Source organism: Elephas maximus, chromosome 21 (assembly GCF_024166365.1).
Source record: "Elephas maximus indicus isolate mEleMax1 chromosome 21, mEleMax1 primary haplotype, whole genome shotgun sequence".
NCBI lineage: Eukaryota > Metazoa > Chordata > Mammalia > Proboscidea > Elephantidae > Elephas > Elephas maximus.
Window position 1 is genome coordinate 39,558,837 of NC_064839.1, and position 24,882 is coordinate 39,583,718.

The following is a 24,882-nucleotide window of genomic DNA, read 5'->3' on the forward strand; positions in this document are numbered from 1 at the left end:
TCTAGTCTGTCTTAGTCGAGAAGCTCAGTTGAAACCTGTCCACCATGGGTGACCCTGCTGGCATTTGAATACCGGTGGCATAGCTTCCAGTATCACAGTAACATGCAAACCCCCACATTATGACAAACTTATGGACATGTAGGGGTACTCACTTTGAGGGTCCCTTAATTTCCTAGTACAGAGCAATGCGTGTAGTAGAGGTGGTGACCCATATTCGGATGCCTGCAGGAGCCCAATAGATAGCATGCATGGGTGAGATGGAGCCACAGGTAAGAATCACGGGGAGCGGTGAAGGTGTGACAGACTAATCATTGCTATGTGAAAATACAGGTTCAGTGTTTGCTTATCTTCTGACATTTTAAAAGAAACCAGAAATCTGGATTTTTATGCAAAGTCTCTAATTTTAATTGTGGCAATTGTCTTAAATGGATTTCCCAGAAGCAGAGCCTGAGATGATGATTCTTGAGCTGCTGATTTATGGTTTGTTTGTTTGGCGGCGGGGGAGGAGGGTGGAGTGACTGTGCTCTTAGGAGAAACTATAAGAGAATGAGAGAAGCAAAATAATGCAGGGAGAGAAACTAGGGAAAGATGTGATTGCACAAGGAGAGTCTAGCCTTGTCCCACGGGGAACTCTGAGTGGTAATTGCATCACAGAGTTGGTCCTTCTCAGAGACAAGGGGCTGGGCTCTTACAGCCCTCACCTCTATTAATTAGTCCTTGGCTATAGGTTACCCATTAACAGGAGGGAGGGCCTAATGGATGAGGCAGCTCCCATCAGTCAAGGGGACTGCTCTAGAGGAGGATGCAGGTATGAGCCCTTTGCCAACACTCACAGCACCAGGGGGATGGGTGTATCATTCTGGTAAAGGGGTCCTGGAAAGTGTACCAACAGTGTCTGCTACTGTCATTAATTTTAAAACATATTAAACAGCATAGGAGCCAAATAAAACACATCTGCAGAGCCTTTTTATCCTGCCACTGACTGTTTTTACCCTCTGTCGCAGACACTTCCACAATTCTGGCCTAGTGAATCAACAAATTATAAGCCATTGTGTCTACCACAAGCTGCCAGAATTTTTTTTTTCAGATTTTGACTACACTGCACAGACTTTAGCGATGTCCAACATATAGGCTTCCATCTCCAAATATTATCTGAACTACATCACCAAATATTAACTGAAACGCAAACATGTTCTTTGGGGTCTTGTTTTGGCACAACGCTACCTCCAGTGACGGGAGAACAGGAAATAAGTGTGGTGGATTTTTTTAATTTGTACCACAAAAGATTGTATTGATCCTGACTTACCCAAGAGTTGAAAATAAAATATGAGGAGGGAAACTGCTGAGCCCCAGCCAGTGTTGCTGATGAACTGTGTTTCTGATATTCATGCGACTCTGTCACAGCTGAAGCTGATGTTTCTTTCCTGTTTCCTCCAGTGATTCCAACATGGCTAGCACAGGAATTAGAGCAATACTGATTTTCCTTGTTTGCTACACACTCTCTTTTAAAAATAACTCAATCTAATCCTGTTTGGGTCAGCATAACAGGAAAGTAGTCATCTGTTCCTGGGAGTAAAGTGAAATCTGATTAAAAAAAAAAAAAAAAACTCCACCAACATTCTATTTCACTGTTTTTGAGCAGGTTTTCCATTTTAGTAATAAGTTAAAGCCTTCATTGTGATAAAGGTTTCCCTGTCTCCTGTGGCTCAACCTGTTAGCAGCAAGATTCTTCACCCCTCTCCTCTGTTCGTTTCCAGAGACCTCTCACTTCCCAATTGTTCAGGTATCATTGTCAGCTAAAAAGGTGTTGTTTTCCTCAGGTATGCAAGCTGTCCACAGCTTTGTAGTTCTCCTTTTCAGATTTCCCCATATGCTTTTTTTTTCATCCAGCACAACATCCCAGGGGGTGCAAATGTTAGATGAGAGAGTACCGTTTATGTGGGGTAGCCATCTGACAGTCTCCCCAGGCATCTCTGCTGACCTGGGGTGATTTAATAAGTGCTCAAAATTTTTTCTCTGCTGGTTTTCACTGTCCTTAGCTGGTAAGACTGCAAATAACCCCATAATAATTATCAGCTCCAGTCCTAAACTGACATGTTGCCATTCCTAAAAGTGGGCCCTAAATCTGGGAAGACTGTTAAACATCAGACTCCTAGACCCTGCCTGAGACCTCCTGAGCCAGAATTTCCCCAAGGGCAAAATTCAGAAATCTGTATTTTAACATAGTTCCTAGTAGTTTCTCCAGCACCAAGCCCAACATGAATCCTCTGCCTAGAATGGTGTGGTTCTAGCCTGAGGTAAAGTTAGCTAGAGACATCTGGTCTAGACAAGCCAGATGGAAGCTTGTGGAAAAAGATAAAAAGAGCTTTTGCACATTTCTCTGAGGCCATCCCAGGTTGGGGTGAGGCTAGAGGAGGGGTGCCAAATAGCCAAATTACCCTGCATGCTGCTCTACCTGTTCTCATTCAACCAACCAACCAACCAACCATCCATCCGTCCACCTATCCATTCTTTCAAACATATATTGAGCTCATACCCTGTGTATAAGACCCTGTGCTATGGAGGCTGCAAAGAGGAAACACTCCAGCTCCTGCACTCCAAGATCTGTAGGGTAGTAAGACTGGCCACAGATGGTTCTAGCCTGGTGTTTGCTCAAGGGGAAAGTGAACTGATTTCTCTTCTTAAAAAGAACAAGTAGTGCTCAACTCAGAACTTTTCTCCTGGTGAGAAAATTTTTTTCCGTTGTATTGATTTTTTTCCTAAATTTAGTAGCTAATACTGGTTTTTTATTTATAGTAATGACATAGAGCTTTCTTTAAAAATAAGCTTGTTAATGAGCACTGCAGTGTACCACTACATACTTACTTGAATGGCTAAAATTAAAATAAATACCAAGTATGGGTGAGGAGGTGGACCAACCACAATGCTCATCCACTGTGGATGGGCATGTAAGAAACCACTTTGGAAAACTGTCAGTTTCTTATAATGTTAAACACACCAGATAACGCAGCAATTCTGCTTCTAGGAATTTACCCGAGAGAAATGAAAGCATATGTCTACACAAAGACTTGTACACAAATGTTCATAGCAACTTTATCCATAATATCCAAAAGCTGGAAACAGTGTAGGTGTACATTACCAGGAGGATGGATGGATGGATAAACACACTGTGATATTCCATACTATGTGATACTGCTCAGTATTAAAAAAAAAAAAAAAAAAAAAGAGCAGACTATAACTACAGCACCATCATGGATGAATCTCAAAAGCATTATGCTGAGCAAAAGAAGTCAGACACAAAAGAGTACATGTTTATGATTCATTTATATGAAACTGTAGGCAAATCTAATCTCTGGCGATATAAAGCAGATGAGTGTTTTGCCTGGAGCCAGGGTGGGGAAAGTGACTAGGAAAGGGTCCAAGGGAACTTTTTAGGATGATGAAAGTATTTTGTATCTTAATTGTGGTGGTGGTTTCACAGGTATATATATTTTTCAAAACTCATCAAACTGTATTCTTAAAAGAGTATATTCTGTATGTCAATTATTCCTCAATAAAATTGATTTATTAGGTGATACTTAACATGGCAAGAATCATGAAGGTCGTAGTGGAATGCCTGAAGTTTAGGAAACAGCACCGTATCTAGTCCGTGGTAGAAAGTGAATAGGATCCTAAAAGAAATGCAGATGAAATGCTCTGAGACTTCAGAGGGAGGGGAGATTTCTTCCACTGGGGAGATGGGACAGTGATGGGAACTTCATATAAGAGATGGCATTTCCAGGCATTCAACAAAGTCCAACACCCATTCCTAATAAAAACTCTCAATAACATAGGTATAGAAGGGTAATTTCTCAATAAAGAACATCTATGCAAAACCAACAACCAATATCATTCTTAATGGAGAGAGGCTGAAAGCATTTCCCCTGAGAATGGGATCTCCTATTTAACATTGTACTGGAAGTTCTAGCTAAAGCAATAAGGCAAGAAAAAGAAATAAAGGGCATCCAAATTGGTAAGGAAGGAGTTAAACTGTCCTTATTTGTAGATGATATGATACTATACATAGAAAACTCAAAAGACTCCATGAGAAAACTACTGGAACTAATAGAAAGATTCAGCAGAGTAGCAGGATATAAGATAAACATATAAAAATCAGTTGGATTCCTATATACCAATAAAGAGAACAATGAAAAGGAAGTCAGGAAAACAATACCATTTATAATAGCTCCTAAAAAAATTAAATACTTAGGAATAAATCTAATGAGGAATGTAAAAGACCCATACAAAGAAAACTGCAAAACACTACTGCAAGAAACCAAGAGAGATCTACATAAATGGAAAAACGTACCGTGCTCATAGGTAGACTCAGCATTGTGAAAATGACAATTCTACCCAAAGCAATCTACAAATACAATATAATCCCGATCCAAATACCAACAACATTCTTTAAAGAGATGGAAAAACTTAACTTTATATGGAAAGGGAAGAAGCCCAGGATAAGTAAAGCACTATTGAAGAAGAATAAAGTAGGAGAACTTGTACTACCCGACCTCAGAACCTACTATACAGCTATGGTAGTCAAAATAGCCTGGTACTGGTACAACGACAGATACATTGACCAATGGAAGAGAATTGAGAACCCAGATGTAAATCCATCCACCTATGGTCACCTAATCTTCAACAAGGGCCCAAAGTCCATCAAATGGGGAAAAGACAGTCTTGTTAACAAATGGTGCTGGCAAAGCTGGATGTCCATCTGCAAAAAAATGAAAACAGGACCCATACCTCTCACTATATACAAAAACTAACTCAAATGGATGAAAGACCTAAATATAAAGCCAAAAACTATGAAGTTCATAGAAGAAAAAATAGGATCAACACTAGAGGCCCTGATACACGGCATTAACAGGATACAAACCACAACCAACAACACACAAGCTCCAGAGGATAAGCTAGATAACTGGGATCTTCTAAAAATTAAACACTTATGCTCATCAAAAGACTTCACCAAAAGAGTAAAAAGAGAACCTACAGACTGGGAAACAATTTTTAGCTATTACAAATCAGAAAAAGGTCTAATCTCTAAACTCTACAAGAAAATCCAACACCTCTACAACAAAAAGACAAATAATCCAATTAAAAAATGGGCAAGGGAAATGAACAGCCCTTCACCAAAGAAGACATTCAAGAGGCCAATAGACACATAAGGAAATGCTCAGGATCACTAGCCATTAGAGAAATACAATCAAAACCACAATGAGATACCATCTCACCCTGACATTACTGGCATGAATCAATAAAACAGGAAATAACGAATGTTGGAGAGGCTTCAGGGAGATCAGAACTCTTATGTGCTGCTGGTGGGAATGCAAAATGATACAACCATTCTGGAAAACAATATGGCACTTCCTTAGAAAGCTAGAAATAGAAATACCATATGATCCAGCAATCCCACTCCTAGGAATATATCCTAGAGAAATAAGAGGCGTCACAGGAATAGACAGATGCACACCCATGTTCATTGCAGCATTGTTCACAATAGCAAAAAGATGGAAAAACCTAGATGCCCATCAACAGATGAATGGATAATCAAACTGTGGTACATACACACAATGGAGTATTACACAATGCTAAAGAACAACGATGAAGCTGTGAAGCATCTCATAACATGCATGAATCTGGAAGACATTATGCTGAGTGAAATAAGTCAATCACAAAAGGACAAATATTGTATGAGACCATTACTGTAAAAACTCATGAAAAGGTTTACACGCAAAAGAAACAATCTTTGATGGTTATGAGGGAGGGGAGGAGTGGGGATAGAAAAACACTAAATAGACAACAGATAAGTGGTAACTTTGGTGAAGGGTAAGGCAGTACACAATAATGGAGAAGCCAGCACAACTTGTACAAGGCAAGGTAATGGAAGCTCCATAGACACATCCAAACTCCCTGGGGGACAGAATTGCTGGGCTGAGGGCTGTGGGGACCATGGTCTCGGGGAACATCTCGCTCAATTGACATAACATAGTTTATAAAGAAAATGTTCTACATTCTACTTTGGTAAGTAGTGTCTGGGGTCTTAAAAACCTATAAGCAGCCATCTAGAATACTCCACTGGTCTCACCATTTCGGGGGCAAAGAAGAATGAAGAAAACTAAAGATACAAGGGATAGATTAGTTCAAAGGACTAATGGACCACATCTACCAAGGCCTCCACCATACTGAGCCCAGTACAACTAGATAGTGCCTGGCTACCGCCACTGACTTCTTTAATAGGGATCACAATAGAAGGTCCCAGACAGAGCTGGAGAAAAATGTAGAACAAAATTCTAACTCAAAAAGAAAGACCAGACTTGCTGGCCTGACAGAGACTGGAGAAACCCTGAGAGTAGGGCTCCTGGACACTCTTTCAGCTCAGTAATGAAGTCACTCCTCAGGTTCACCCTTCAGCCAAAGATTGGACAGGCCCATAAAACAAAACAAAACAAAACAAAAGGGGCACACCAGCCCAGGGGCAAGGACTAGAATGCAGGAGGGAACAGGAAAGCTGGTAGTAGGGAACCCAAGGTTGAGAAGGGAGAGTGTTGACATGTCGTGGGGCTGTTAACCAATATAATGTGTGTACTAACTGTTTAATGAGACACTAGTTTGTTCTGTAAACCTTCATCTAAAGTACAATTAAAAAAATAAGAGAGATGGCATTTCCACTGAACCTCTGAGGAAAAGGAGAATGCACATGGAGCTAGAATGAATACATAAGTGACATCAGGTTGATACTATGATAGAGGGCTTTGCATGGAGAGAGGAGGGGAGTCCAGTCAGAGCCACTTGGTCCCTGAGGGGGGACAGGAGGAATAGGAGTGACCCCTCTCCTTGGCCTTTGTGATGTTTCAAGGCTTCGCTAAGGACTAAGGTGCACCTGGCCCAAACCATGGTGTTTTCAGTTGCCTCATATGCACGTGAAAGCTGGACAATGAATAAGGAAGATTGAAGATGAATTGATGCCTTCAAAACATTAATTGGTGGAGGGTACCGAATATGCCATGGACTTCCAGAAGAACAAACAAATCTGTCTTGGAAGAAGTACAGCTAGAATACTTATTAGAAACAAAGATAGGAAGACTTATTCTCGCATACTTTGGACGTGTTATCAGGAGGGACCAGTCCCTGGAGAAGGACATCATGCTTGGTAAAATATAGCATCAGTGAAAAAAAGGAAGACCCTCAATAAAATAGATTTGACACAGTGACTGCAACAATGGGCTCAAATATAGCAACGATTGTGAGGATGGAACAGGACTGGGCAGTGTTTTATTCTCTTGTACATAGGGTCGTGATGAGTCAGAATCGATGCGATGGCACCTAACAACAACAAGGCATCTCTAATCAGTGAAAGCTGGCCATGTGGGCTTCAGCATCAGCTGTCCTTGTGCTTGGAGAACTTGAGTGTGGCAAAACTCATTGGCAGGGCCAGGACTGAGTGAGGCAAGCAAGACACCCAGGACTGAATATTTTAGGAGGCAAGGTCATGCAAAGGCCTTGAGATCGCTGGCTTTCTGGGAGCAGGATCCCTGGTAAAACTCAGTCATTCATAAACATGCATGAGTGCTTACTCCATGCCACAATATCAGTTCTTAGGGAGTTCACAGTCCAGCAGAGATGGGAAAAATAAATCTGAGAGAGGAATACCAGCGGGCTGGGGGATGCTCAAGGAGAGACACTGGCAGAGGGTGGTCAGGAACCTTTCTAGAAGAAAATGAAACCTCAGCTAGGATTTGAAGAATGGGGTGAGGAAGGCTAGTCCAAGGGAGGGTGTAGGGCAGTATCTTCTGGACCTGCCTAGTCTAGGGTTTGCAGCTTGGCCTTAGAAACTGAGAGCCCACCCAGGCACTGATTGGCAAAAGCTGGATGTGTACCAGTGTCCTGTGTGCCTTTGTAGGTTTGCGACATGGCTGAGGAAGCTCTACAGTGCCCCGCTGTCCCAGGTGGAGTCCATCCCAGCAACCTCAGCATCTCAGAGTTCACCAGCAGTTCCAGCTGCACTGGATTCCTTCGAGATTGATTTAAGTGATTTTGCTAAGTAAGTGCAGTTTCAAAAACAGCGTACACTTTTTGTTTGTTTGATTTTGATAGCTTTTCTCTACACTGACTTACATTCTCAGTACTCATCCCTCGTTTATTGGTTCAACCATTCACTGGTCAGCAGTTTAATGTGTGGCTTCTGTGTGTTAGACCCTGGGCTGGGCACCTGGGATACCCAGAAAAGAACATCGTCTCTGCTTTCAGGAGGTCAGAGCCTCCAGAGTCCTGGGAGCCTGAATCCTTCCTCTCACATTGCCTGCTCCATCTTCCCAAGATCTGCATCCAGGGTCAGGCCAAGAATAGCAAGCATTATATCCTCCAGAATGACGAAACTTTTTTAACACATCCACATCCACATTGTCTGGAGAAGTGTCAGGGCTTCCTAGGACTTTCTGTAAGTCAAACATGGGCTTGAGAGGACAGTGAAGAAGAGCTGGGCCCCAGAGAGAACTGACCAACTAAGTTGGTGACCTAGAAGTTTTTGAGTGCATGTTGGGGGAAAGCAGGGAGTAACAGAGTACTGACCAGCTGACCTTTAGAGAAAGGGATCCCTTGAATGAGAACTTCCACTTACTCCTTGGGGGTGTGTTCAAGGGGGGACAGAAGACTGAAGACTGTTGCAATGGCTGCTAATTGAGTGATTCTCTGCCTTTTGTTAAACTCTGAGGACTGTCCTGGAGGATGAAGATGATGGGGACTATGAAAGAGAACACAGAAAAGCTCAGCTGGGAGCCATGGATATTCCAGAAGTACAGAGCACTTTCCCTGGGGTAGGTCCGCATCGAGAGTCTTGTGCATAAAACAACAGCAAACAGTGGCAAAGGCAGCACTGGGGTTTGGCTGGGATGAAGCTGCATAACTTTATCCAAGTTACTTCCCCACCAGATACCCACGGAGCCAACACGTGAGAGCCCAGGTGACCTCAGTAAATACATTTTCTCTATAATGGAAAAACCAGTTATCTCTAAACCTTGGTGACCTTCCCACCTCCCAGACAAAAGTTACTAAAGGGAGAAATGTTTACCTCAATAATCCCATAGTAAAAACAAAGGGGAGATCAAGAGTGTTTAAAAATGCATACCCTTTAATTCTCCTTCTAGAATGATGACCTAAGTAAATCCTCATAAACTCGTTGCCATCAAGTTAGTTCCAACTCATAAATACCAATATTTACATACAAAGGCATTTGTTATAGCACTATCAAAACCAAACCCACTGCCGTCCAGTCGATTCCAACTCATAGCAACCGTGTAGGACAGAGTAGAACTGCCCCATAGAGTTTCCAGGGAGTGGCTGATGGACTCGAACTGTCAGCCTTTTGGTTAGCAGCCGAATGCTTAACTGCTGTGCCACCAGGGCTCCTATAACACTGTAGTAATAGCAAAAAGATTGGGAAAACAAGGAAAGGTAAATTATTATATGTCCATGGTAATGGACATATTATACAATCTTTTAAAATAGTACTTGTCTCAGTAGTGGCAAAGAGTGGGATTAAAGAGGCATTCTCATATTTTGTAGGTAAGAGTATGAGTTGGCACCGCCTCTGGGGATGTAATTTGGCAGTGTGTATCAAAATCTAAAATGCACAATTCCTTGTCTAGGGAGTTATTCTCCAGCTACATCTTTTTGTTTGCATAAAGATATATAGCTATCCTTGTACACTGTAGCTTTGGAAACACAAGAAAAACTGGAAACAGCTTAATTTCACCAACAGGAGGCTGGTTGAATAAGCTCAATTACATCATAACAATGGAATTCTATAAAATTCTTTAAAAGACTGAGAAAGTTCTCTGTATACTGATTTGGAGCAATCTCTGATACATTAAGTAAAAAATAGTAGGTGCAAAACAGGGTGGATAGTATGCTACCATTTGTGCACAGGAAAAAAAAAAAGTATGTAAATCAACCACAGCTAACATTTACTGAACATTTACTCTATGCTTTGCACTGCTCTAAGAATTTTTTTTACATTAACTCTTCATTTTCCCAGCAACCCTGTGAAGTAGGTACTGTTACCTTTCCCCATTTTACTGTTGAGGGAGCACATCCATCAGGCAGTGGAGCTGGAATACTTGGCAGTCTGGCCTCAGAGTTTTGCTCTTAATCACTGTATTATCTCTCAGAGATGGACAGATTTGCATACACATTTGCATTCCAGAAATACCTCTGAAATGTAAGCCTCATGAAAGCAGGGTTTTTTTGGTTTTTTGTTTTTCCTGTTTTTGTTCACTATTATATCCCTAGGTCTAGCTCATAGTAAACTCTCAATATTAATCGAATGAAGAGAATAAATAAATCAAACATATAAGAAACAGTGACCATCTAGGGAAAGAGGACCTGGAGGACTGGGGAATAGGAATGAGAGTATTATTTTTTTTTTACCATATACCCTTGTGAATATTTTAAATTTATACCATATACGTTAATCATCATTTAAATATACTGTTTTTGTTGTTGTTAATTGCTGTCCAGTCAGTTCCAACTCATGCCAACCTTGTGTGTGTAGAGTAGAACTGCTTCATGGGGTTTTTGAGGCTGTGACCTTTCAGAAGCGGATCACCAGGCCTATCTCCTGAGGCACCTCTGAGTGGGTTCAAACCACCAACCTTTCAGCTCCTAGTACCATATTTTTGGACACCTTCTACATTTTTTTCCCAACTATGACCTCCCTCCACAAGGTATTTTCATAAGTACCACTGTGCCAATTTTTTTTTTAACATATTGCTGTAAAAAAAAAAAAAAAAATTTAGCATAGTATGTTTAGGAAAATACTTCGAGGGGGTGGGCACAGCTGGCAAACAAACGTAGAAGGCACATGTTATATTTGCGTAAAAATACAGCAGCCAAGCACTTAGCTGTCCACATATATATTTTTTTAATGATGCTCATGAAGACTATTCAGTCACATAGGAAGGCACGTATAATGTCAACTGAAGAATCAGGATACAAATACATATATACACACACACCCACGTACACATATACAGAGTACGATCTAATTGATTTTTATTTTTCTCTTTGAATCATTCTGTATTTTTCAGATTTTTTAGAATGAGTGTGTATGTACATAAAACACTTGGCTTTTAAGTGTTAATTCTTTTTTTTTCTATTTTCAAAGATGTTTATCATAAATAACTCTAGAATGCAAAAGAAAAAATCCTCAAAATCCCGCCACTCAGAGAAAAACGCTCTGAAACTTTAGCAAACAACCTCCCAGACATCTATTTGCGGCTGCTAATCTCTGAATGAATTTACACCCACTCATCCTTCAGATACTTAAAACCAAAAAAACCAAACCCGTTTCACTGGAGTTGATTCTGACTCATAGCGACCCTATAGGACAGAGTAGAACTGCCCCATAGGGTTTCCAAAGAGCCACTGGTGGATTTGAACTGCCAACCTTTTGGTTAGCAGCCAAGCTCTTAACCACTGTGCCACCAGGACACCTCAGATACATAGGCATATATAATTCTACATGAATGGGAACTGCTTTTCACTCAATAATATGTTGTGAATATCATTCCTGGTTCATAAACGTACATTGCATCAACCTCCATGGAGAGAGGAACCACACACACTTTGTTTAAAGTGATCCCCTGTTGATAGACATTTGGTTTGCTTCCAAAGTTTTGCTGTTATAAATAACACTGCAGTAAACAGTCTTGTACGTACCTCTTTGGGTACTTATCCAGTCGTCTCCCTAGGGAAAAAAAGTACCGTTTTTATGATCATATACAATATACTTCATTTTTCTGTCAGTGATGGGGAGGAGCACATTGATGACCCATTTCATGATGCTTGCTAGCTTTTCCTCACAACTCTAATTTCTAGGCATTAAAAATGAATTCTGCTGAAACAGAAAGAATATGCCCAAGCCAGAGCCAGGTGGAGTTTCATGAATCCTTACGGATTTTTGGACAGGATGAAATGCTTTCCCTTGGGATAGAAGAGGTACGTAACACTTCGTGGGTTCTTTCCCTACTGAACACCTGCCCCACTTTAGAAATTTAAATCTTGCCCAGCACCATCACCATCATTACCATCATTAAAGGCAGGTGATAAATACCTACCTTTTCAGGGTGCTGGGCTAGTTAGCTTCCGTGGAGACATAAATTAAAGTTAGGAATTAATTTAATCTTTGAAGGCCCTGCAATCTGATAGTGCTCTCATATAGAACTTCTCCTGCAGGTGTTTGATATTTTGCCGCTTTATGGAGTATTGCAGCCACACAGTAGCCGCCAGATATCTTTCACCTTCTATGGACACTGTGACATCATCGCACATGCAAAAGCTCTGTGTGAAGTGGAAGGAGGGCCCACCTATGAAATAATACTGAAGGGAGAAGCATCCCTGGTCAACTATTGTTTTGACACCAAGGAAATCAACTATGGACTACAGGTATTGCAAACCAAGTGGAAGCTGTTCTGGTTTTGCCTTAAACATTGTCCATAGTCCTTGTCCTCTCATCCCTCCTGGAACCCCTGGAGAAATCACCAATCATCTTGTCTCACCATTACCACTGTCCTTGGTTCCCTAATCTGCCTCCCCACTCCTGATTTCCTCCAACTGCCAGGCATCTTCATTTGCTTTTCCCACTGTCTCCTAAAACACAGCATGTTAGACACTAAAATTTTCATCTTCCTTCTCAATCCAGAAGCCCATTCTAACCTCTTCATTTCTTTCAACAGTATTCTACCATCTTCCCAGGCCCTTGGGTGTATAATCTCCAAGGCATGTTCCACTGTACTCTCTCCTTCCCCTTCCCACATCCTTACAGTGTGCAGGGTTTGCCAACTCACCCACCAGTCTCTGAGGTAGTTTTCCCTTCCTATTACCACTGCTGTTCTCACGCTCCAGCCTCTCATCAAGCCATGCCTAAAGGATTATAGCAGTTCTTCTTAAACTGCAGCACACCTACAAATCACCTGTGAATCATGTTAAAATGCAGATTCTGATTCAGCAGATCGAGGGAGGCCCTGAGACTTTGGATTTCTTGTCTTTTTTTTTTTTTTTCTTTCTTTCTTTCCTGAGAGTTTGCATTTCTCATGAGCTCCCAGGTGATGCCAATGCTGCAGGTCCATGGACCACATTTGAAGGATTACAATGCATCCATAGCTTCTACCACTAACCCATATAAACCCATCATTTCCAGATCAATTTTCCCAAAATTGTATTTTCAGCCCATCCATCCCCTGGCCAAGTAACCTCAGCAGCATCAGGGTAAACAACATAGTATTGAGAAAAGAGCATGGCTTTATAGTCAGTAAATCCAGGATGCCATCCTGATTTTATTACCAACAGTGTGACCTTGGGCAAGTCACCTGACCTCTCCAAGTCTCAGTGTCCCTCATCTATACAATGGGAATGGAGTAGCAATGCCTATCTCACCAGATGGCTGTGGTTACTTAAGTAAAGTACCTGATCAGTTCCATGCCTGGGTCATCAGTCATCATAAATTCCCTTCTCTATCACTCAGTGGATGACAGCTGGGCTCCCAAGCTTGGCTGAGGGTGACCAAGCCCCTCTGCTAACTCCTGCTAACTACTGAACTCCTCACACAGTAACTTTGTTTCTCAGAATTCTCCCAGTGTAGCCCATTCAATTGTAGCCAAGCCCCTAAGGCATCTCAGTCCTTCCTGCCTTCATACTTTCTCTTATGCTATCCTTCTCACCCGCCACTCTGCCAACCCCAAACCTAGGCATTCTACCATTATTTTCTTCTTACTTTACATTCCCCAGTACTTAAGTATAGTCTTTGTCAGGTTATATATTTTCTAATATTTGCTTTGTAGTAATTGTAAGTTAATTAATTGTATGTCTGAATATCTCTTTACAGTTAGATTTTGTATTCTTGTAGGCAGAGATCATATCTCCTATCATATTTTAATGGGGATCGGGCCCCCACTGTACCACTACTACGTGTAAAATTACCGAATTTAACATGTCCATGTGTGTTTATAGGTTAAAGTTTGTACCTAAAATCCCTTCACCCATCACCTGTTGAGGAATTCTCCATTTTGTAGACCAAATAGAATTTTCCTTCCCTCCTTATCTCCAGGATTGTCTGGGCAATTGGTATTGGCCCAGCTCGGGATGTATTCATGGAAGCAGCTAGTCGTTGCCCTGGGTCCACCTAAAGAACCCTGGAAGTGGCCTCAGTTTATGACTATTGGGCCTGCTCGACCCTGCTGCTGAACTATGTTAGCAAAATCCCAGGGAAAAAAAAAATCTGGCTTATTTCCACCATAGACCCTCACTAAATGAAAAAGTTCATCCTAGAACATTGTGGACTTGACTCATCTTTTTCTCAAACTATGGAACCCAGAAAGCAAAGCTTCTTGCTGCAGAAAGCTTATTTTAAGATCCTCTAATATAAGTTCCTCATGATAAAGAAATTGGAGTTCAAAGAGGTTAGATGTTTAGCCACAGTCATACCTAAATAAATTAGTTATTAGTAGAACTAGGACCAGAGCCAGGCTTCCAGAGTCTTGTGCTCTTTCCATCCCAATAGGCACCTTTTTGTGATACTGAAACGTGAGTCAGCTGCTGTCTATATCAGAAGAAACAAAAGCCAGGTCTGTGAGGTGGGTTTGTCTATTCACCTTTGTCAGGGTGGTAGCAGCATCCCAAAGAGTGGGGGATAGAGGAGTCACTCTCTTCCTTCTTCTCCTCTAAGCTGTTTGATCATGTCACGGAAACTGAAATCACGCTGAAGAACACTGGGAAAGTCGGCTTTGAGTTCAAGGTTCTGAATGACCACCTGTCTTTGCCAGAGAGCCTTCTGCCTGGAGTGCCACTAATCCTGCCCCTCTTAGTAAGTAGCCTGCCCACCTCTGATGGCCACAAGCTAATGGAGAGTGGGCCCCAAGTTCAAATCCACAAACCACGCCCCAGATGTGTATGGGATTAGGATAAGTACTCACTACCAGGATGATGAATGTAACTTTTTTTTAATTAGAACAAAAGGATACTCCGAAGCAAAAAAATAAGTCAACCCAGGCCACTTCACTCATTTTTGTAACAAATATTTATGGCGTACCCACGTTAGCTAGGTATTGTTCCAAACACCAGGGCAAAGCAGTGAACCAAACAGACATAAATCCATGCACTCATGGAACATATATTCTATTCTAGTGGATTTTTTTTTTCATGAATAGAATAGTTTATTTCCAATTATGTCCTCACACTTCCACTGTAATCCCTTGAAGCCTAGGGCTTCCTCCAATGGCTACACCAAATAAAAGCAATCTTTCATTAGCAACTGTGAAAACACCAGTGGACTACAATGAGCCAAATTCCTTTTAGAAGTGAATGGAAGAGGTGTTCCTTGTTCAAATTAATGCTGGTTTATCAGTTTTAAAGAACATCGTGTTGAATTTTTCTCATGAAAATAACATAATCGTTGTGGGGAATATTGGAAAGTTCTTTTTTAAAAAAAAGGAATAAAATCGTAGTTATTTTTAACCTTACAATCCAAAGATAACAACTGTTATCATCTTGGATAATAGAGCCTATCCGCTCCCCGCTGCCATTGAGTCGAGTCCGACTCATAGCGACCCTATAAAACAGAGTAGAACTGCCCCATAGTGTTTCCAAGGAGCGCCTAGTGGATTTGAACTGCTGACCTCTTGGTTAGCAGCCATAGCACTTAACCACTACGCCACCAGGGTTTCCATAGAGCCTATAGTTCCCTTAATTATCCTATCGTTTGGGTTTATTTCTGATCTCCCTATCTGTTTCATTGGTCCGTTTGCCCTTATGTTAATAACATACTATTTTAATTGCTACAGCTTTAAAGTACATCTTGATACCTGTTAGATCAACCCCCTTTATTGCTCTTTTTCCAACTTGTCTCGGCGATTTTGCGTTTGCTCTTACAGTCGGTCTCTCTGAATTCCTCAGTTGCACGTCCCCTTTTCTTCTTTGATCAGTGAATACCGACAGAATGGGAGACCGTGGGTGCGGCTGTCTGACTGCACCTATGGGAGACCGCGGGTGCGGCTGTCTGACTGCACCTATGGGAGACCGCGGGTGCGGCTGTCTGACTGCACCTATGGGAGACCGCGGGTGCGGCTGTCTGACTGCACCTTTAGTTTCATCCCATAATTTTTTAAGAAAATAAAACATTACAGATAAAAAAATTTACAATTATAATTGTTATTATTTTCTAAGTTGTCTAGAATTGTAGTTTTATTTCTTCTTTGGCATAACCAACTTAGAGGTATGTTCGTTTTTCTTTTTAATTTCCAAAGGACAAAGATTTTTGTTTTGTTATTTAAACTCTATTATTGATGTTGAGTTTTTCATATCACGGTCAGACAACATCACCCCAAAATTCCCACTCTGTGAATTTATTAAGATATCTTAATGACCTAAAGTGATTTTTAATATCAACGAATGCTTGAAAATTATGTTTTCTGGTCTATAGGATATAGATTATCATCAATCTATTCTGCTTACTTTTTTTTTTCTGTTCAATTTTTCTAAGGCTTTCTTTAAGAGTAGTATGTGAAAGGTTTTCCCCATTCCCCACCTATTGTTTTCTCCAAGTATATAAAAATATTTTATTTTATACATTTCCACTTCTATTTGACGTATATGATTACATATGTGCATTCATTTGCCCTGGCCCACCGAGGTGAATTCTCTAAACTTAACCACACTGGCTAGGTTCCATCATTGTTTCTTTCTAGCATTGGGATATTTTTTTTTTCTTTCAAACTCAACTGTATATTCAAGAGATTTTTCTTGTCATCATTTTGCTGTTGTGCTTTATGCAGAATATCTGTGTGCTTATAGCATGAGAAGGAGCCATAACAATGCAGCCCTCAGTGCTGCCAGAAGTGAAAGTGGGAGGATATTTCATCCCCATATGCTCTTTCCTGGTTTTGGTGCTCCCTCTTCCTGACATTGTGCTCTTGCTATTGAGATACAGTGGCTTCTTGAATCTCATTAGGAATACTAAATAGATATTTTCATTTTCTTCTTTCTTATAGGAAATAATATTCATAGGACATATTTGCTGTTATTCCTCAGAATCATCCCTGTGTTGGGGACCCCCAAGACTACCCCCAGGTTTGATGATTCGGTAGGATGACTGACTCCCAGGACTCAGCATATAGCCTTACCCATGGCTATGATTTATTATAGCAAAAGGGTACAAAGCAAAATCAGCAAAAGGAAAGGTGCATGAAGCAAAGTCTAGAGGAAACCAGGCATAAGCTTCCAAGGACCCTCTCCTAGTAACAATCACACAGGACACACTTAAGTACCCCAGGAACAAGTTGTGACAACACATGTGAAATGCCTACCAGGGAAGCTCATTAGAAACTCAGTGCTTGGGCTGGTCACATGGGCAGCATGTGCCTGGCTATATGAAAACTCCAGACTCCCAGAAAAAAAAGGTTTTCAGCATAAGCCATATTGTTTGCATAAACAGTACAAGCACAATGAACCATTCTTATCAGAAAATGGTGAGAACCTTCCCAAAATCTAAGTTCCCAGATGCCAGCCAAGGGCCAAATTTGCAGGCAGGTTTTTCTAAGAATAGCAGCCTCAGGCCTGCTGTGTTAACTGTTTTCCACGGTCCCCTTCTTTTGAACTGGATTTTCTTTTTAGGTGTGTAAGCAGATTTTTCTCTGTATTTTTTTCCTTTTCTGTATTTACCAGATTTTCTATTATTAAGCCAAATTCTTACAATGAAAACAAATGTTTACAGAGTCAAGCAGTATACATTAATAGGTGAACATCTAACATGACAGAGAAGAATTCCCCCACTAGACTTCCACAAGAGAACTCTTTTTGTTGGAAAAATACATTGTTACATGCTTGAGATAAAAGCTGACTCAACATTGTAAAAATGTCAGTTCTACCAAAAATAATCTACAGGTATAATGCAATCCCAATCCAAATACCAACAGTATTCTTTAACAAGACGGAAAAACTAATTATTAACTTTATATGTAAAGGAAAGAGGTCCCAGATAAGTAAAGCATTATTGAAAAAGAAGAACAAAATAAGAGACCTCACACCACCTGATCTCGGAACCACCTATACAGCCACAGTAGTCAAACAGCCTGGTACTGGTACAATGACAGACACATAGACGAATGGAATAAAATCGAGAACACAGACATAAATCCATCCACCTATGGTCAGCTGATCTTTGACAAGGGCCGAAAGTCCATTAAATGAGGAAGAGACAGTCTCTTTAACAAATTGGATGCCCATCTGTAAAAAAATGAAACAGGACCCATTCCTCACACCATGCACAGAAACTAATTCAAAATGAATCAAAGACCTAAATATAAAAGCTAAAACTATAAAGATCATGAAATAAAAAATAGGGACAATGCTAGGGACCCTAATATATGGCACAAATTAGGATAGAAACCATAACTAACAATGCACAAACACCAGAAACACCAGAAGATAAGCTAGATAACTGGGATCTCCTAAAAATTAAACACTTATGCTCGTCAAAAGACTTCACCAAAAAAGTAAAAAGAGAGCCTATAGACTGGGAAAAAAAAATTTTGGCTACGACATATCTGACAAGGGTCTCATCTCTAAAATCTATAAGATATTGTAACACCTTAATAACAAAAAGACAAATAATCCAATTAAAAAACAGGCAAAGGATATGAACAGACACTTCACCGAAGAAGAAATTCGGGTGGCTAACAGACACGTGAGGAATGTGATCATTAGCCATTAGAGCAATGCAAATCAAAATTACAATGAGATACCATCTCACCCCTACATTACTAGCACTAATAAAAATTTAAAAAAAAAAAAAAAAGAACAAATAAAAAGGCGTGGTGGGGAGATCGGAACTCTAATGCACTTCTGGTAGAATATAAAATTGTACAACCACTATGGAAAATGATATGGTACTTCCTTTAAAAAGCTATAAATAGAGATACCATATGATTCAGCAATCCAACTCCAAGGAATATATCCTAGAGAAATAAGAGCCGTCACACAAATAGACATATGCACACCCGTGTTCACTGCAGCATTATTCACAATGGCAAAAAGATGGAAACAACCTAAGCACCCATCAACAGATGAATGGATAAACAAATTATGATACATACACACAATGGAATGCTATACAACACTTAAAAACATGATGTATCCTTGAAACATCTCACTACATGAATGAATCTGGAGGGCATTATGCTAAGTGAAATAAGTCAATCGCAAAAGTTCAAATACTATATGAGACTGCTATTATAAAAACTTAAGAAAAGGTTTACATACAGGAAGAAAGAACGGTCAATGGTTATGAGAGAGGGGAGGGTTGAGGAGGGGAATCACTAACTAGATAGTAGATAAGTGGTAACTTTGGTGAAAAGAAAGACAGTACACATTATAGGGGATGTCAGCACAGCTTGACCAAGGCAAAGTCATGGAAGCTTCATAGACACATCCAAACACCCTGAGGGATGGAGTTATTGGGCTGAGGACTGGAAACCATGGTCTTGGGGGACATCTAGGTCAACTGGCATGACATAGTTCATAAAGAAAATGTTCTACGACCAACTTTGGTGAGTAGCAACTGGGGTCTTAAAAGCTTGTGAGTGACCATCTAAGATACATCTACTGATCCCACCCCATCCGGAAGAAAGAGAATGAAGAATACCAAATACACAAGGAAAATGTTTAATTTACAAACCACAATAATAAAATGAACACCCACAAACCTACCAACCAGCTTTAAATCTAGAACATTACTAAATCTTTGCATCCACCTGTGGGCTCTTTCTATCTTGTGTCCCTGCTTCATACTCCCCAACCAGAAATCATTAGTCTGGATTTTATGTTTATCATTCCCTTTTAGAGAATAGTTTTATCACATATGTATGTATCTTTAAGCAAAGTTTGAGTTTATCAATTAAAACTTTTAAGCATCAACTATGACCAGGCATTTTTCTAGAATTAGGGACAGAGTAGTAAATAAAACAGACACATATGCTTGTTTTTATATTTTGTTCTGTGGGATTTTGCTTTATCTTAAGCTTTATAAAAATGACGTCATACTAATTGTAACCTTGTGCAATTTGCTTTTTTCACTCAATATTGTGTTTCTAAGACTTGTCCATATTGTTGCATGTAGCTATAGTTCATTTATTTTCACTGCTGAATAAATTCCATTTTATAACCATATTGAAAGTAATTTTCCATTTTCTCACCAAGGCATATTTGGTTTCTTCCCCAAATTTTTGCTATTTTGTGATAATCCTGCTACAAATATTTGTATACTTGTCTTCTGGTGAGCAGGTGGAAGAGTTTCCGTAGGGAATATTTTCAGGGGTAGAATGGCTGGGCCTATGGATATGTGGAGCTCTGGTGGTGCAGTAGTTAAGCATTCAAGATTGACAGTTCAAATCCAATAGCCACTCTTTGGAAACTCCATGGGACAGCTCTACTCTGTCCTATAGAGTCGCTATAAGTTGGAATAGACTCAACAGCAATGGGTTTGGTTTTGGGTTTTTGGATGGGTACTATTCACTTTATAAGATGGAGCTAAGTGTTTTGTACATTGATTATTTCCATTGACATTTCCACCAGATATGTATAAGAATCTCCTTTGGTGCATATTCTTATAAAAATTTGGTAAATTTTTCCAATCTTGGGGTTTAAAAAGAACCTTCATTATAATCTTAGTTTGCATTTCCCTGTTTACTAATAAGAGTAAGCATTTTTTACTGTGTTCATTTACTATTCATGTTTTCTCTTTTATGAAGTGCTTGTTCATATACATTGCCTATTTAGCTATTGGTTACTTGTCATTTTCTTAATCTTCATAGGACTAGATCTTGAAGAAGGGGTTGAGTGGAGAATAACCAACACAATAGGCCCTGTGGATTATCTAGTCCATCAAACTGCCAGAAGTAGAAGTCCATTTGTAAATGTTAATGTTCTCTCTGGTCTTTCTGCATAGGGTTTTATCGAGTCACACAAAGAACAGGTGCTGAAGGTTTACTACTTACCTGGAGTACCTGAGGTCTTTCATAGGAGTTTCCAGATACAAATCGCCCACTTGGACCCAGAAAATATCACTCTGAGTGGAGAGGGAATCTTTCCCCGAATCTGCCTCGATCTCCCCAGGAACCTCAAAGGTACTACTAACCCACTTAGAGTATTTACCCATTGGGGGACAACAGATAAATTTTAGCTTTGTTTATTTGAAGGTTGGTGGCTACTCAATTTATTTGCTTGGATGTTCTCTCTAGTCCCCTTCTATGGTTATTCTTTAATGGCAAAAAAAAGAGAGAAAGTTGAATTTGACTTTTCGACCTGAGATTAGAGAGCCAAGATAAGGTCCATGGCAGTCCCAAATTAGGACTGCTGGCCAATTTTGCCATCATTGAATTGCTTTCTCTCTATAAAGGGAGCAGAAAATCTAGCTTCCAAAGGCTTTTTCCTCCATTGCATGTTCCTTCCACTACAATCCCTCCCTGAGTTGTCTTTTCCCAGTAGCATACTCAAAGATGGCCATTGAGAAGGCAAAGGATGGTTTAAGGAGTAGAATTCTCAAAATATAAACTCTATACAGAAAGGCAATCACAGATTCTGACTCCTTATTTTGGAGCCCCTCGGTGGTGCAAATGCTTAAGGGCTTGGCTGCTAACCAAAAGGCTGAATGTTCCATTCACCCAGAGGTGCCTTGGAAGAAAGTCTTGGTGATCTACTTCCAAGAACTCAGACATTGAAAACCCTATGGAGTACAGTTCTACTCTGATAACCATGGGATAGCCATGAGTTGGAATCAACTCAGCAACTGGTTTGTTTGAGATTTTTTATTGTTGTTTATTTTGGAATTAGGAGCCCTGGTGGTAGAGAGGTTAAAACGTTCAGTGGTAACCCAAAAGTCAGTGGTTAGAATCTGACCACCAGTCACTCTGTGGGAGAAAGATAGGCAGTCTGCGTCCGTAAAGATTTACAGCCTCGGAAACCCTGTGGGGCAGCTCTACTCTGTCCTACAGGGTTACTGTAAGTCAGAATTAACTCGATGGCAGTGTGTTTGATTTTTAGTATTTTAGAATTGCACAGTTTGGAAGCTAAGTTAGACTTTTATTGTCTTCCCACAAGCTCAACTGGTAACATCTGGCCTCGGGGCCATCCCTCAATACCAGAATGGTTCTTGTCTTGGCAGATCCTGAAGCTCAGCTAAGCAGCTCTTTTAGCCATATAATCTCCCTGGATTTTTCTTCCTGAAATAGGGTACAGGACAAAGGGTCAAGAGAAATTTCTCACTCTTCTTCATGAATCTCTCTTCAAGCGCCTTGAAATTCAGTTTCCCTAAAAACCTTCAGACTAAGTCTTCCTACCTCAATCTTTCCTCCTACCCCACTCCTTAAAGCCATTCACTCACCCATTGTTGATCATCCATTATGAATTCTAATTGTCTTTTCCCTGACAATATGAGCACAAATATTAGTAAAGCTAAAGCCAAGTTATGCTGTAGTATCTAGAGTTCCAGCCAGATGGAGATCACTGTAATTTCACATATAGTAGTCCGGGAGGAAAGCCTTTGCCACGCAGTTGAAAATTGGGCACCCAGCTGGCCTCATCAGTGTAGTACATGGTTTGCTTGGCCAGTAGAGTGCTTTAAAATAATTTAAATTTGAATACCATTAGTTGGATCTTCTGTGCTCCAGTTCACCACAGTCAGAGCACTTCCTCCCAAATGTTCCTAGTTTGTTTACTTACTTTGACCCTGGAAGCATCTGACTTTGCACTGGCTTAGTGATGAATCTGGGTGTCTAAAATCTCTCCACTGATTGCCTACCTTCCCTGATATCAAGGATCGTGGTTTATTTGGTTTTAGCTAAGGCAACGTGACCCAAATGTATTCTTTTTGTGAAATGAAATTTAGTAAACATGAAAACTGACTTACAGGATGACCAACTGAGGAGGTTCCCAGGACACAGGACTTCAGCACTAAAGTCCCAACTAAGTTGGATGGAGTTAGTCATCCTGTGAGTGACTTAGGATGTTACTGCCATCAAGTTCTCGAGAACCAGCTAATAGCCCACTAAAGCATAACCTCATTAAACTCAGTGAGGTCTGAGATACAAATTCAACTCACTCACAAAGTATTTCATCCTCGGAAGCCAAGGAAACATGGCATGTGAAGTATCAAAAAGTTTGCTTCCCTTCTCACTTTATCCTGAGACTGAGAGTCAGTGTTTTTTGTTGTTTTGGTTTTTTAAATAATATTTTATTGAGTTTTTGGTGAAAGTTTACACAGCAAGTTTGGCTCCCATTTGACAATTTCTGCACAAATCGTTCAGTGACATTAGTTGTACTTTCCACAGTGCATCACCATTCTCTTTAATTGTGTTCTGTTTGTTCCATTTCCAGTACTCTAGTTTCCCTGTCATCTTGCTTTTGAGTAATTGTTGACCTTTTAGTCTCATACTGATGATGATTTTTAAGTAGGGCACTGATCTTATGAGTAATATTCTTTGTTTTGTATGTTACTCTTCTATTACACTAAAAGATCTCAGGGGACAGCTTCGGTTCTAGGTTTAAAGAGTGTCTCAGGGCGATAGTCTCAGGGAGTTACCTGTACTGTTCCAGTTTGTCTGGCTTTTTTTTTTTTTTCTTTGAGAATTTGAATTCTGCTTCATATTTTTTTCACATTCTATCTGGGACCATCTATTGTAACCCTGGTCAGAACAGCCAGTGGTGGTAGCCAGGCACCATCTATTTCTTCAAGAGTTAGTGTTTTGGACATGATTTATGTTTTGCAATGAACTTTATACTCATCTTTCAATACCCACAGGAAATGAAAAGTATGAAACCTTCTTGAGTCAAGCCAAAAGAAACCTAGAGTATGACAAATACGATACTATTGATCACTTAGAGATAATAACTGAGGAGATACCTGAGTATGAAACTACTGAGGTAAGACTATCTTCACCCTGCATAGAATGTATGTTCAGGATAGTATGTGCAAAGGCCCAGGGGCAAGAAGGACACGGTATGTCTGAGGAACAGAAAGCAGGCAAGTATAGCTAAAGCCAGGAGGGGAGGGACAGGAAGGGAGGGAGATGAGCCTGGAGAGGTAGGCAGTGGCCTGGTGATCTCTGTTAAGGGTTTAGGCTTTATCCTGAGGGCAATAGGAAACTTCAGCAGTGTTTCAAGCAGGGGTATGGCATAATTGGATTTGTGTTTTTAAAAGATCCCTCTGTATGCTTGGTGGAGCTTGGAGGGAAGGAGAACTTGGGGGCATGAGAATAAATGAGGGGAGATCAATTTTTTTTAAGCTGTTGGAGTAATTCTAAGTGAGAGATGATGGTGTCAACAAAGGTTATGACTGGGGTGGGGGTAGAGAGGAGTTGGCAGATTCAAAAAATGGTCAGGGGTTAAGGATTGATTAAATTTGGGGGTGAGAGGATGGTGACCTCCTGTGTCTTGTTTGAGTGACAAGGTTAAGAGGAGGCACAGAGATAGAAAACTCAAGAGGAGAAGCAAGTTTTTTGGAGGGGGGATGAGGAGGAGAAATAAGTTCAGATTGTCCAGCATTGACCATGAGATTTCTGTGCATCATCCAAGTGGAGGCATCCAAGAGAGAGTTGAAACCACTACTGTGGGCCTAGTGGAGAGGACTAGGCTAGAGAAAGAGATTTGAGAGTCCTGGGGTAGCCGTAACCCCAGGAAGCAGTGAGATTCCCTAGGGAAGGTGTCGAGTGAACAGGGAAGAGGGTACACTTTCAGAATGGTGCCTTTAGGTACAACAATATTCAAGGGGCAAAGAAGGGCAGCCAGAGAGGTTGTGGA

General features: G+C 40.5%; 1 protein-coding gene across 19 annotated transcripts in view; it reads left to right on the top strand.

Annotated features, from left to right (window-relative positions):
• Positions 1–24,882, top strand: part of HYDIN (HYDIN axonemal central pair apparatus protein) — a 443,907-nt gene that overhangs the window by 256,613 nt on the left and 162,412 nt on the right. For 18 of the 19 annotated variants that reach the window (XR_007514557.1, XR_007514558.1, XR_007514559.1 and 15 more), the window contains 7 exons: positions 7,943–8,083; positions 8,753–8,855; positions 11,917–12,036; positions 12,274–12,483; positions 14,762–14,899; positions 21,035–21,212; positions 23,885–24,006. Coding sequence is in view for 15 of the 19 variants with exons in the window: in XM_049863606.1 (XP_049719563.1) it covers positions 7,943–8,083; positions 8,753–8,855; positions 11,917–12,036; positions 12,274–12,483; positions 14,762–14,899; positions 21,035–21,212; positions 23,885–24,006 (1,012 nt within the window). In the remaining 4 variants the exon portion in view is untranslated. The remainder of the gene's footprint in view (positions 1–7,942; positions 8,084–8,752; positions 8,856–11,916; positions 12,037–12,273; positions 12,484–14,761; positions 14,900–21,034; positions 21,213–23,884; positions 24,007–24,882) is intronic. The other variant, XR_007514560.1, reaches the window with a different exon arrangement.